Source organism: Sinohyriopsis cumingii, chromosome 18 (assembly GCF_028554795.1).
Source record: "Sinohyriopsis cumingii isolate HCF-2022 chromosome 18, ASM2855479v2, whole genome shotgun sequence".
NCBI lineage: Eukaryota > Metazoa > Mollusca > Bivalvia > Unionida > Unionidae > Sinohyriopsis > Sinohyriopsis cumingii.
In genome coordinates this window covers 90,765,443-90,780,946 of record NC_142978.1, presented here as the reverse complement: position 1 = coordinate 90,780,946, position 15,504 = coordinate 90,765,443, and the positions used below count along the sequence as shown (strand labels likewise).

Sequence of the window (15,504 nt, the reverse complement as noted above, 5' to 3'; positions counted from 1 at the left end):
TGTTACTTAGTTTAAGGCAATGGACTCCTAACAATATATTCTTCAAAATAACTTAGTATGTTGGCATTAGCATCAGAAACCAGCTGCTCAATTTCAAGTATGGTATGGCAGCCTTCCAAAAATAGACCATCACATTAATTGTGCGCTGTGATCTCTGCATGAAGCTGACCTTTGAGCCATTAAAAAATAAAAAGCAATGATTTGAGCATGTGCTTTTCGAGTTCAGTGGCACGATAGTCTTTCACAATTTTATTGTCTAGCCTTAGTAGTTCTTTCAGCTCTATAAAGGCTTGCGGATGCTTCGAATCTTTCTCACACTTTCTTTTTCCTTCACTCTCAAGACAGATTGCTTTCAATAGCTGCTAAACATTAAGGAGCTCATGTATCAAATCACTGATGTTACTAAGTTAAACAGGCCTCTTGACATTATGACTAATGCTGCAACAGACCACTTGGCCTCAACACCCAGGATCGATTGCCTAGGTTAAGGAGCTTATGTTTCAAATCATTGATGTTACTAAGTGACACAGGCCTCCTGACACTATGACTGACGTTGCAATAAACTACTTCGCCTCAACACCCAGGATCGACTGCCTAGGTTAAGGAGCTTATGTTTCAAATCATTGATGTTACTAAGTGACACAGGCCTCCTGACACTATGACTGATGTTGCAATAGACTACTTGGCCTCAACACCCAGGATTGACTGCCTAGGTTAAGGAGCTGGAACTAGCCATGGGATCAAAAGTGTTCAAGCAGTCGACCTGACTACCTAGAATGCCTAAACTGGTTGTTTGACTGGCACACATATAGCAGTGAATTTATGTCTTCCTTCTGATATCAGTCTGGTCCAGACTCCTGTATATATTTGTTATAAGTGGAGTCCAACTGCAGACATAATAAACCCTGAGCCGCCATTGCATAATGTGCCAGCAGAACAGAGCCTGTGTTAGTTATTGTATTGATAACAGACTGCTTTGCAGTACTAGTGTAAGCTCCTGTATTGCCTTATTATTGAAATTTGTTTAATTGTTTTTGGCAATAGCTCGTCCTCATGTGTAAAATGCACATTTTGTGCCAGACTCAATGTGGATGGGGAGATACCTAACAACCAAGCATTTCCCCTCACATTCAGTCAAGGCTGACAGTTGTTCTGACGGGACCCATATGCAGTTTACAATATTAATGATGGGTCCCGAAACAGCTGGCCCTAAGTTGGCTGACTCAGTTCCTAACTATAGCTCCCCTTCTGGGGCAAAAACTCCAATCTATATTGACTACTGGCTCACCAGGACCAAGCATACAAAGATCACATGCTATATTTTGGGGTGGGGTGGAGTGGGGTTGGGTGGGGTTTGACTCTGTATGAGTATTTATTACTGTATGAGTCTAGATTCAGCTATGTTTGGGAATCCCAAAGGTAAACTTGTAACAAAAAAATATCTTTTTTAATTTATACAAATAAAAGATTACTTTCACAAAATTAGGACTCTATACCATACAGACTCGCTTACAAGTTGAGTTCAATTGCAAACAGCAGAGACCCAATCTGCCAACAGATAATGTGCCAGCAGATTTGGGTCTATGCAGTCTGTTATCAATACAATAACTAACACAGGCTCTGATCTGTTGGCACATTATGCAATGGCTGATCAGGGTTTATTATGCCTGCAGTTGGACTCCACTTATAACAAATATACACATGAGTCTGGACCAGACTGATCAGAAGGAAGACAAAAATTATTCTACTTATCTTGAACAGCAGAGAAATTCTGATAAGAACTTACATCATTGAGAACCTCCACTCATAATCAGAGATTTTTTTAATGCCAGCCCAAAGAAAATGAAATTAATCACATTGCTTACATTAGAGAACACAGAATGTGGATTTATTCATATTTTGTCAACATGCTTTTAGGAAAAGGTTGCATTATATATATCCTGAAACTTGTTACAATATACATTTTAAAACTTATTACAGCATATGTCTTCATATTTGTTACAGTATATATCTTCATACTTGTTACAATACAATGTTAAAATTTGTCATAGAACTGTGTATATTTAATCTTTATGTATATTATATGAACTAAAATGTACTCTGGTTTCATTTCCACATACAACATTACCAGAGGGCGGTTTATTTACGTTATAGATAATTTCAAAATATTGAGTTCTGTTCATTCCATGCTGTACAAGCAAAGTGCTTGCAATGAGAAAACTGATATACCTTGAGCTCACTGGCCATGGATTACACTATAGCCAGGGTACTATAAACTTGAGGTAGAACAGTAACTTTACAGTATGAAAAGTCTTGTCCACTTTATAGAGCAAAATCTCTAGCTTTTGAGGTATATGAATTATACAATTGATTTTGCTATCTGCATAAGGCTTCAATTGTTATATATACATGATATTCTAATATTTATTCTATATTTTACAGATAGTCAGATTTATGTTTCAGTTTGCCAGATTATAACTGAACAGACATGTTGCACGTATTAAGGGATGAGAAAATGTTAACGATTCTTCTTGTCAGATGCAGATTCACATATTAGTATGATTGTAAATGAAATGAATAACTACAAAATAATCAATTCCACATACATGCATGCATTTTATACAAGACTGTGTTCAATAGACTACATAGCTGTAGATATCATATTTTCAGCTGTGTGTTGGAGATGTGTGTGTTGGGCAGCTGTAGAGCTCTTGGGGCTGTTAGGCAGCTGTTTGGATTTGGATGTATGGATGTGACCATGGGTCTCATTTTAGAGGTGTGGTCTTAACTGTGGTGCTAGTTTGGATGCAGAGTCATGGTAACTGATGGGTTGGTTGATAAAATGCTGTTGGTGATGACATTGACTTGGAGAAAGAAAGTGTTTATCTCATGTTGCGGGATGAAAGCTTTGGTCCATCGGGTCTGCAAGAAACAAAGGGGTTCTTGAGATCCTTCAGCAGACTAGCAGGATTGGACCATTTGTCGTGACTCTTTCATCATCCTACAGAGCGGTGGGTCATCCCATTTTTGTTAATTTATTATTTTCACTATTAGAGGGAAGATCTATCATTATCACTATTTGAGTGAAAGATATATATATATATACATGTATACGTCATTCATGGTGAGAGAAAATATCAACAGTTATTGTACAGGTTTCCTTACTTAATTCACCACTGGCAAATTAACACACATTTGTCAAATTAATAATCAGACATGTAAAATTAATAATCAGACATATGTAAAATTAATAATCACACATATGTAAAATTAATAATCACATATGTAAAATTAATAATCGCACACATGTAAAATTAATATTCTGAAAACCTAAGTGAGCCATCAATGTTTTTTTTTGTTTATTTCTTTATGTTTAATTTCTAATCATTGATCATCCATGGTGAGAGATTCATCAATCATATTTGTTTAATTTGTTTTTGTTCATTTTTGCTAACTGATAGTTTTAGTTATATGTTCAGATTTGTTACAGTTATTAACATCAATTTCCTTATACCAGAAGCTTAACTCAGTGTGCATCATTTTGTTCAATCCATTTTAGGGAATTTATGCACATGAGTTTTTTGTCCGATTTAATCATTTTTCGATCATGCATAAATAAACATCATATTTATATAATTGCTCTTAATGTCTTCACTATAATCTAACCCCGACCTAGATCATCCTCTAATATACTTGATGCCCATATATATTTTGACACTCATTACAATATATATCTTAATATGGGTTACTTCTTCACTGATATACTTTATACATTATTAAACATTATTAAACATTAAATACACTAATATTCCAATACAACTTCAGTTTGTCCCTATTTCATTCCGTAAAATGCACAAGGACTGATATACATTATTAGACATCCTGTCACCATTTCATTCTGAAACATACACAAGGACTGATATACATTATTAGACATCCTGTCACCATTTCATTCTCAGACATGCACAAAGGCTGATATACATTATTAGACATCCTGTCACCATTTTATTCCATAAAATCCAGTAAAATTAATTAATATGAATTTGAACTGGACATGACTTAAATTATGGAAATCTTATTTCTGTTGTTTTTATTTCTGGCTGCACTGTCAACAAATATGGCAGACAACTTTTGATACCACTAATTAGTCTCTTTGTTTAGAACTAAACTTTTACTTTACCAAGATGATGGTACCGGTAACACTCTAGATGCCAAGAAACAAATGACTAAAATGACTAACATGTCAAAACTTTAGCTATCTTGCACTTAAATGTGCACTGTTGTAGTATATGTCGATCTTGAGAAATACAATTATTAAGTAAAATATTAAATACATATTTTGGCACATTTTAGTTAAAATAGGGCGATGTACCAAAGGTATGTTTTATTTTTTCCCTGTGCTCATATTATCCTTTATACAGTTTTTACCTGTATTATGTCATTTTAAGCAGACTAAAACTGGAATATACAAAATTGTACAAATAATGTATGTAATATTGCCACTATCTTTGCATTGCAGATTCACAATTTAAATCCTGAATGAATCGCAGCTACTCCAAATGTCAGATTTTCATAAGTCACATTGCAAAAACCAGCAGATTTTATCAAGTCCTTGAATTCCTCCTGAAAAGAATATAAAATTATATTTTAACTGCTTTAGAAAAAGTGTGCAATTTTTTAAAAATCATAACCAATTAAGAAACAAAGAGATCACAAACCAGCATGGAACTGTGGAATTAACCCTTAATAAATAGAAAGTTAACTCTCAAAATTTCAGGCACTCTACCCATATGTCAGACTGATTCATGCAGATTTAATTCAATGCACCAAGAAGTATTCCCCAAAACATCCTGCAAATCAAATTTGTTAATAGCTTCACAATGTAATACTGAAAAGCCGTTAATACACTCAAGGGTCTCACACTCTTGTATACTGTTTTCAGATACTTTCCTATATCATCATAATTATTGTCTGCTATTATATGTATATGCATGAACTGGATCAAAATGCAGTTTTATAAAAAAGAAAACAAGACAAAACTGGAAAAATTATTTCATGTTATGCTTTACTGAAAAATAAATGTATAAGTAACAGAAAGTCACAGAAAAAAATGTTCTCTCAGACATGATGCCTGAATTCATAATATTAATTTAGTGTTTACTTCTTTCATGTTGATACTGAAAATGAAAAGACAAACTGACATGTTATAAACACAAAGTGCTATTCCTCCAAGCCTCTCTCACTTTTTCCATGTCAAGTTAAACCCTGATTTCAGTATTATATTAGTATTATTATCTCTGACTGAAAGAATAAACTCTAATTCAATACAAATTGATCTATCAATAGACTCTTCTCAATTTCTGTACTTTATTTAGCGTCGATACTTAATCTGATATGGCATACTTATCTATGATTTATCTAGTACCATTTTTATAAGTCTCCGGTATGACGTGGCTGGGGATCAAACCCACAACCTGAATGTAGGAATATATTGCCAAGATCCATACCTGACTTTGATCTGAGTACCATCAATACTCGCTTGTAAGTCAAGTCAAACTGCAAGCAATTAAGATCCTGATCTGCCACAGCATCATGCAGCTGCAGATCAGGTTCTGTATTGTTTGTTCAACTGATTACTTTTAACAAACCATACAGACCCAGATCTGTTGGCTCATTATGTGATGGTTGATCTGGGCCTGTGCAGTTGGACTCATAAGTGAGTATATTTGGTATACAAATCTATATTGTTTTCATTTAGCACCAGGCAACTGTTTTTGTAGGATAAAAATAATACATAGACCAGGATTTTGACCTGATAAAACAAGAGAGAGACTGTAAAACCTTTATGCTGGTTTAAAATTCAACCTGTTTGTTTGACCTCTTTGTGTAAATATACAAAAATGATCATTATTCTCAGTAACTTTTTTAATAATTAATAGTTAATCATGATCATTACGATAATCTTGTGAAAAGGGCTGCCACTCCGATTTACTTAAAAGAAACCATGTTATATATATATATATCCCAAATAAAAGTAAAATCTGTGCTAGGCCAATACCAGCATTCAAGTGTATTTTGGACTGAACCCTGCTTAAGTATGCTATGCACTAGGCTGATCCCAGCATAACAGTGTATTCTCGGTTAATCCCAAATTTAAGCAAATCTATCCTTGGCCGATCCCAGCTTTACAGTGTTTTCTGGGCTGATCCCAGCTTCAGTGGACTATGCTAGGCTGAGCACAGCTCAAGTAAAATCTGTGCTAGTATGATCCCAGCATTCAAATGTGTTCTGGGTTGATCCCAGCTTAATTAGTCTATGTGCTAGGTTGATACCAGCATACTAGTGTATTCTGGGCTGATCCCATTTTAAATAATTCTATGCTAGGCATATCCCAGGATAAAAGTGTATTCTGAGTAGATCACAGATTAGTGGAATAGATCTAGGCAGATCCCAGCATGAATAAAGTATTCTTATCTTTTTCTATTTAAAACTGTAAAAGAAATTAATAAATGGATATGACCTTTACATTATTAGTATGCCATATGAGTATCCAATTGGGGAAAATACCAAAATGAATTTGGTATTAAATATATCAAATTAGAGCCCTTAAGAGGATACCAGTTTGAATGTGAAAATCCATTTAGAAGGAATGGTGTCCAAAGCACATGGCACTAGATATATCTACATAACTGTTCCTGAGCAGAAAGAAGCCAGTTAAGGTGAACTTTGATGAAGCACATATAACATGATGATGACCATCATCCTAAAAAGTCTTAATTAAATTGGTCCTCTATACTAACTGCAGTTGCAGTTGTGGCTGCTCCAATATGAAAAAAATGACCAGAAATGTTTTGTTCTGTACCTTCAAAAAGCCACCCAACAATTCACAAAAATAAAATTGTTCCAACAGTTGTATATAATGGTTAATTGAGCAGGCATTGGTGGTCTGTTGTTTCCCATAAACAGATAGGTAAATTAACCATGATAATCATATAAATTCTTGGTTGTTGTTGTTGTTGTTGTAGGGTTTAACGCCATTTTTCAGCACAAGATAGGTTATACATGGCGGCCAGTATTAATGGAGGAGGAAGAACCCAGGGAAACCCCCGAAAGAACCACTGACCCAAAAGAAGCTACTGGCAAGCTTTCTCACATACCCACATTGGCTGAATCTGAGACTTGAACCCACGCAGACAGAGGTGAGATGGCAGTGATCCATAACGGAGAGCGCTTTAGACCATTCGGCATATAAATTCTTGGATTATAAACAGATGGAACAAATTATTCTTTAACAGTCTTCCCATGAATTAAGATAAAGGCAACTACTGTCTAAAATATAAACTGTCCCATGCAAGTTACTAGGCACAAGCAACTTAACCCTGTGAACTTGCCTTGAATTCTGATCTAATTTAGTTAACACATACTCCTATCCTTCTAAGGACAGAATCACAAATCAGTCCCTTGAAAGGACTGATGTTCTAACGGCTGAAAATCGTTTTCTGGAATTGCAAATTTCTTTTATTTAACTGCTGAGTGTTGAAACTGTCGTTGATTCTCTCTTAAGCACATTTTCAAATTAGCCACTGTGGCAGCCATTCCAGATGTAAGAACAGCATGATTTTCACTTAGCACAAACTAGGTACCATGAAAAGACTGTTGGTAAAAACCCAATTCCAATATGACTATCTATCCAGGAGCATTAGTGACATGAATTTCAAAATGTTCATTTTGACTGCCATACTGGATATCTACGGAACACTATTTTCATTGAAGACCAACTTGACATCATAAGTAGTCTTTTGGTGAAAACCCGATGTTGATATGACCATCAAAATTCCATAGGAAGAGCAATAACATGATTTTCAAGATCAGCATCCATTTTATTCAGGAATAAAGTTCTATCTCAATATGACTGTCAATTTAGAAGGCGTAGCAACAGCAAGATAAACTTCCAAGGTGGCCCTATATCTGAGGTTGGATCATCACGATTTTCATTCCGGGTCAGTTAGATATCATAATCAATTTTCTGGTAAAACCCCCATGTTAATATGGCTTTCATTTGTAATAACAAAATTTTCAAAATGGCTGTATTTGTGGTCATACTGGAAATAATATCAGCAATATTTTTATTTAGTACTAAATAGACACAAGAAGTCTTCTGGTAAAAATCCAATGTTAATATGAATTTCCATCTGGTGGAACAGCAATAATATTTTAAAGATGGTTGCTGTGGTTGGCCATATTGGATATCAGATCTGTACAAATATTAGTGTAGACCATTCAGATGCCATACAAATCCTTCAAGTGAAAACAACATGCCATTAAGACTTTATGTACAGAATAAGTAGCCATAGCAGGTTTTTGAAGATAGCTGCTGTGGAGGCATTAATGGATGTCAGATTGGCACCATTCCATTTAAGATCAAATCAACATCATAAGAAGTCTTTCAGTGAAAACCTCATGCTGATATAACTTTTTGTTCAGGAGGAACATCAGCAATAAAATCTTTCAAGATGACAGCCATGACAGCCCTGCTGGATGTTAGATTGGCACAATTTTCATTTAAGCCCAACTAGACATCATCAGAAATCTTTTAGTAAAAGCAACATGTTGATAACAATATCAATTCAGAAGAATTAGTGATAACAACATTTTCAAGATGGCCATTGTGGTGGCCATACATGATATCCAAGTGAAACCATTTTCATTTAGGCCCAACTAGACATCATCAAAAGTCTTGTAGTGAAAACCCCATGCTGATATGGCTATTCATTCAGGAGGTGTGGCAATAAAAAATGTATGCCAGTGGATGGACAGATGAGACGCCTATTTAATATCAACATTTTATTTCACATTATAAGCAATGATAATGATAACAAACAAAGAGTGGGGACTGAAGTAACTCAATAACTTATCTATCTAAGCAAAAGCCACATACAGTCACATGGCTGCAAATCAGTTTAAATGATTTTTGCTTGAATTCATAGTTAGATTGTGTAGCATAGACAATATGTTTGCACATAATACAATATGTTTGCACATAATACACTATATATAGCTATGTGTGCATTACCATGAGAAAATAAAGTACAACTTTGGCCTGGTAATAAATTTACCTGATCTGGAAACTGGCGTATACTCTCCACCAGGTATTGGTAAGATTTCCAGTCTTTAGCAAGCACCTGTCCCAGCACAGGTATAACTTGAAAGGAATATGCATCATATAATCTGTAAATATAATAGTGTTTTCTTTACTATTTTCTTCCTTATATATGAAGCTCAACTAAAAGTAGGTCACTCTGACTGATACTATGACTTATACTATAAGTAACAGGGGTGATATTAAGCTATTAATGTAGTTTGGAGATCTAGAAAAATATAGTGAAGGGTGAAAAATTGAGAATCACACTGTTTATCAGATGATTATTTGTGTCACTGTAAAAATCCTTGCAACTTGTGCTTATTTCATATTAAACTGCTGTTATCTTGCAACCTTTAACCTCAGAAAGCATTCATACTAGACTGGTAAAGCATGGGACTTTCACTAATCACTCAGGATGCACACTGTACTTTACCAATACTGACCTAATGACATCCAGTCAGATTAGATCTATAACATATATTGGCCATGACACACTTTGCAATTAAGTATGCTTGCCCAGTATGGAAATACCACTATCACCTGTTTATACCAGTGTCTTAAAATGGCAATGATTGGTCATTGTCCCAAAATGAAAAATAGCAAATACCTTTCAATTTTCAATATAAACATGCCTATCAACAAAAGCTTATTTTATAATTTGACGCTAAAGTAACAACTGGGATTGGATCAATAAACATCTGATCTACTAATACTACCTGTTAGGTTGGCAAATCCAGATGATATCATTTTCTGTGCTTAGATTTCTACCAGAGGTGCAGAAAAATTGTGAACTATTATTGGACATTATACCCATATCTCCACCCTTGTTTTACCTTAATATGTTAACTCCAATATATACTTATATTAGTCTTTTATTCAAGTGTCCAAGTCATTATATAAGTAAGGAACTGCAAATACAATTGTCATTTTTATTTACTGAAATGTAGACCTGAGCTTCAATCATTCTGACATACATGTGACATTGACAGCGTATTGTTAAGATAGCTGCATCCTAATGTATATTTGGAACATAACTATTTATGTCATGGGGATAGAAGGTTTTGTACTTACAAGTATCATAACACAGCTAATCACTAACTTTTGGAATATAACCATTTATATTGTGGGGATGGAAGGTTTTGTATTTACAATTATCATAACGCAGCTAATCACTAACTTTTGGAATATAACCATTTATATTGTGGGGATGGAAGGTTTTGTATTTACAATTATCATAACGTAGCTAATCACTAACTTTTGGAATATAACCATTTATACTGTGGGGATGGAATGTTTTGTATTCACAAGCAATCATTATATTTTCATTACTGAATGTACATTAATTCACTCAAGGACAAAAAAATAGGTCACAATCAGCTAATTTTATTTGAACACTCTATGACGGTCCATCACTATAACAACTCTCAGTACAATGCAGAATCATCTTATCAAAGAATATATTAATCTGCATTGTGAATGTGTCCAATTTCAGGTGAGCTACATGCAATTTTATATAATATATATGAATTTACCAAAACCTTAATTATCCCCCTCTGAACACATTAATAATGCACAAATAAATGTCCTTTACACAATAACCATTTATAGTACAAAGCCTTGGTTATCACTCTAGATTATAATTTAAATTGGGATTATATCACCTTCTCTTTCCAGATTTTTGAAAATTAAATTGTATCATCTACTCCCAAACATGGCTGAGGCATGGAATTGTATAATCCTCTGTAAGTAGTTATGTTGTACCTTTCATAAGGCAGTTTCATACCCGTTGTAATGGTATATATTGGTATTGCAATGCTGGCAATGTAAAGTTAAGATTCTGTTGGATACTTCACAGTATTTTAAAATTAAAATTCACACATTAACAAAACTTGGGTGATTTGTTTACTTGATTGATCTTATGTGTTAGGCAGTTATCAATACAGTGATAAATTATTTTATGCATACATTGTCTTGTACATTTCTTATACACTGTGTTGGCAGTGATCAATGCAGTGATAATCTATCCATATATACTTTGTTCTGTACATTCCATACATTTCCTACACAGTGTGTTGGCAGTTATCGATTCAGTGATAATTTACAGACCACACTTTTTTTTTCTTTCTCGCATACATGCAATACATTTCCTATACAGTATCTGCAAGAGAATTATTCCTAAATTTAGTCTTTAGTCATATATGTAAATATAAATAATTATTTACTTAAAGAAATGTTTCTCCCATAATACTTACCTGACCCTAATAACTTAGAAGAACTACTACTACCTTAAAAATTCCTGCTAAAACTTTTCAGCTACGAAGCTAAAGGTTATCTGCCAACATAGGTGGCAGTTACATAGTGATCTCCCCTTGACACATGAATTGGCAACAAATCCTGTGAATACTTCAGTTACTACTACAGCAGATGTAGATGTAACTGCAGGAAGGCTAGAAGGGTGTATGTGTATCATGACTGGGTAATATGAAATATACTGTACAAAAAAATTGGTTTCTTCTTCAAATATGTTACCCAGTCATAATACCTTAGGATAATAGACATGAGGTGGAAAGGTTATCTCTGGACTCTAAAGGCATGTGAAGCACTTCTTGATAGATAACCCAGCTGAAGAGTGACCCCAAATGCTAGGGCAATGCTATTCAAAGGAAAAAAATTTCCACTCAAATCTATCAGAGGTGTGACATGAAGAAGTTGTTTTTAAGAAACTGCCAAATAACTTCGGTAAGAAACCTGTTCTGCCATGGCAACTGGTCCAAACAGGTCTGACCGAGTCCTTTGGAATGAGACATCTCTGAAATAAAAACAGGAGAAGGCTGACTCTGACCTCCATCCCAAGGCTTGTATAATGTCAGCTACGGAACAGTGCCACTTGCATGTGATCCTTGTAGCCCTAAATTAATGTGCTGAGATGTGAAGCATGTTCTCTTGATCTTGGGTTAATTCCCTATACACAGAGTGGATACCCATTTTATCCAGGATAACAGTGCCTACACTGATATTTTGTCTGTTCTTAGCAATGATAGAATGAGGCTGTCATGACTGACTCATCCTTTCAGAACTGTAAAAAGTTCAGGTCTAATGATAATGCATGTATTTCTGTGATACAGCCTTCTGTCATGAAGCTGAGTAGAAGTAGGTCTAATTCAAGATGTGAACAAACAAAACCATCGAGAGTGGTTCAAGTAGTATCTTATTCTGCAGGTCAGTACCCATGATAGACTGCACTTTGGGCACAGATATAACACCTTTGGACATGTAAAATCAAAATTTGACAGATGGTAGGAAAAGTCTTTGCTTGGTTCAATGTCTTCCATGATGTCACATTCTGAGACCTTGAAGTGGTGGCCTTCTATCATAACCAAAGCTAAATGTTTCTTGTCAAAGAGCCAAAGTAGGATGATAGCTATTTGAAGTATTGATGCATTCAGTAAGGTGATACCTTATAGGATTTGGAAGTGTACCCTCCATCTGCTGGGATGATCAAGCCACCCCTGGTCTATAACTGGTTTTGTTATTTTTGTAACTCAGCAGAGGGAAATGGATGCCCTTTTTTCATTGTTTATAGTTTAAGGTAGCGAAGTTGATGTCTCCTGCTCTACCTGTGAAAAAGTAGTTGGAGAAGAATGTCTAGGATGGCGAACCACAACACTTGCAGTGCTTATGAGTCAGATCCTGTTACTTCTAACAGGTTGCTAAGTTACAGTCTCTTGGATGGCAGGGACTTGATGGTAAGTGAAGAGACATCTCTTAAAAAATGGACATTGTATGCCAGAAGCACTTTTAGGTACTATGCAGGTAGGATTGATCCACAAGAGTATCCAAATAAACTGTACACCTACCACATTATGTGCCTAGCAGCACTATGCAAGTTAGACTGATCCTTGAGAATGCCTGTATAGACCGCACATCATCTGCATGAAGTGCCTAGCAGCACTATGCAAGTTAGACTGATCCTTGAGAATGCCTGTATAGACTGCACATCATCTGCAGGAAGTGCCTAGCAGCACTATGCAAGTTAGACTGATCCCTGAGAATGCCTGTATAGACTGCGCATCGTCTGCAGGAAGTGCTTAGCAGCACTCTGCAAGTTAGACTAATCTATATATAACTGGATAATAAAGTGACTTCTTGGGTATTAAGGCACTTGCAAATGAGAAACTGGACTGCTACATTTTCTGGTGGCTGATACTGTATGATCAATTGTGGCCATGGTCCATCAGAGTTATATGGCCAAGTCCAGTTGTGAAGGAACATGGCCATCTTGGCTGGCATGACATTGTCCAGTTCTTGAGGTTGAGACAGGGTATCCAGTCCATAATTCTGATATGAGAGGCTGTAAACTGATGCCTGTTGCTGCTCTTCATCTTGCTACCCAGAAATGATATGGTGTGAATCCTTGTGTGCAAGCAATTGTTTTCGTCCCAAAACATATGACTGACTTCTGTCCATAATATACAAGTCCGACATGTATTCAGGGAATGACAACCAGAGAAAAGTGGTGAGCGGTCGCAGAGAGAGCATGCTACTTTGCATGAGCAGAAGTAGTAACTGGTGATTTCAAGATGATTTGCAGACTGCCACCTACGTGGGCAGATAATTTTAAGCTTTTTTTAGCTAAACGTTTTTAGCCTGGGAGGTCCAGATGTGTGATGTACTAGTAGCTCTCCTAAGGTATTATGATTGAGTAATGTATCTGAGAAAAAAATTATACTCAAATTACCGAGTTTTCAAACAGAGCAGAAAATATATTCAGGTGTGATAATTACCTATAAAAAGGGTCCATGTGGCCGCATAAACTTGTTGACCATATTGAAGGGATAATATAAATAATTATATGGCTTACCAGCAAGAAAAGTTAAACAGATTGCCTATGCAGGTAAATTCCCCAATGCATCATTACTGAGCACTGAATGATGTGACTAATCTACATATAGAAAACTGACCTCTGCATAACCAACAGTAACAAAAATTCTACAGCAAATTATTGAGGTTTCTTGTTACACACCATACTTGCTGAAAATAATAAAGCTGCCCCAATCTGAAAGGAGTGCTAACAACCCATGCAGTACAGAGTTATAATATAAGGTATGTTGTGGATAGAAAGGAGCAAGAAAAGTTTGAAACTTTATAGATGGAGTACACTTCCCTATATTGAAAAGTGGAAAAGTAGTAATTAAGCATGAACAGGCTTTGAACACCAATTGAGGTATCATGGAGAGATCAACCTATCTGCCACCTATAGATAACATTTACCTTCTTAGCTGAATAGTTTCACCATGGGGAGGGAGAGATTTGCGAGGTATTAGGTTTGCCTACGTATATGATATGATAGGGTAACATATCTGAAGAAGAAACAAATCTGTAAGATGTAGGTTTATGGCTCATCTCACTGTTAGAACATAATGCCAGATTTGTTAGAAGTGAACCACAACATTCATAGGCTTAAAATAGGCCGAGAATCTGCAACAATTGTCTACTGAATAAATCTCTGAGTAAGCTGGTAGACACCTCATTTTGGAAACATGAGGAAAGAAACTTTTTTTGATAAGGCAAGTCTTTGGTAAGCAGCGTTCTGCTGTCACAAATGCATAAATCAGTGATTGCAGCAATTCCATATTAGACAACCATATTCAGTCTGCAGTGGGCATGCCTGTCAATCTGATATATATCGAATCTGATTGGGCATCAGTTGATGTAAGATCAGCGTTGTTGTGATACAGTATGTGTTCTTAGCAATTAGTGAAACAATAAAGGCAATAGAAATTTTATGTAAGCAAAAGCATCATCCAAATAAACCACATGTGAATTGCCTATACATATTCCAATACCATGAAATAACTACTTTTTATGGGGTTCCTATAACTGTGAATTTGTTTCACATGTGTAAGTCATTAATTTAAAACCCCAAAACTGGGATCTTTGTGTGGAAAAACTAGGACTCCTTCTGCAATCCATGAACATAAATACTAATGGCATCAAGTGTCTAGTCTTACCTTTGTAAAAAGGGGTAGTGTATTTGACTAAATTCTAGGCACATGAAGCGTCCACCAGGTCGTAATACTCGATAGGCTTCAGACACCACCTGCATTGTTAAGCACAGTTAATATCGAATATATTATGTATATGTTTATAGAAAATTATTGATTTTCTTTCTAAGTTGAGGTTTATACAATTTGTATAAGGATAACTTGGTGCCATCCACTCGTTCTTGTGCAAAGGTATATGGAAACTGACTGTCGGAACATGTGAGGAAATATTTTATCCACTTGGGAAAACACTGAGCAAAACATTTCAATTCTGCATAGGAATTGATCCTGCATTTTTGCTCCTGAGGAATTAGCAAG

At 35.5% G+C, this 15,504-nt stretch overlaps 1 protein-coding gene across 1 annotated transcript in view; it reads right to left on the bottom strand.

Annotated features, from left to right (window-relative positions):
- Nucleotides 1–1,787: 1,787 nt before the first annotated feature.
- Nucleotides 1,788–15,504, bottom strand: part of LOC149777427 (2-methoxy-6-polyprenyl-1,4-benzoquinol methylase, mitochondrial-like) — a 30,639-nt gene continuing 16,922 nt past the window's right edge. Inside the window, exons 5-7 of the mRNA XM_089942049.1 lie at nt 15,154–15,242; nt 9,117–9,228; nt 1,788–4,623 (exon numbers count right to left, since the gene is read on the bottom strand). Coding sequence (XP_089798175.1) covers nt 4,522–4,623; nt 9,117–9,228; nt 15,154–15,242 — 303 coding nt within the window. The 3' untranslated portion in view covers nt 1,788–4,521. The remainder of the gene's footprint in view (nt 4,624–9,116; nt 9,229–15,153; nt 15,243–15,504) is intronic.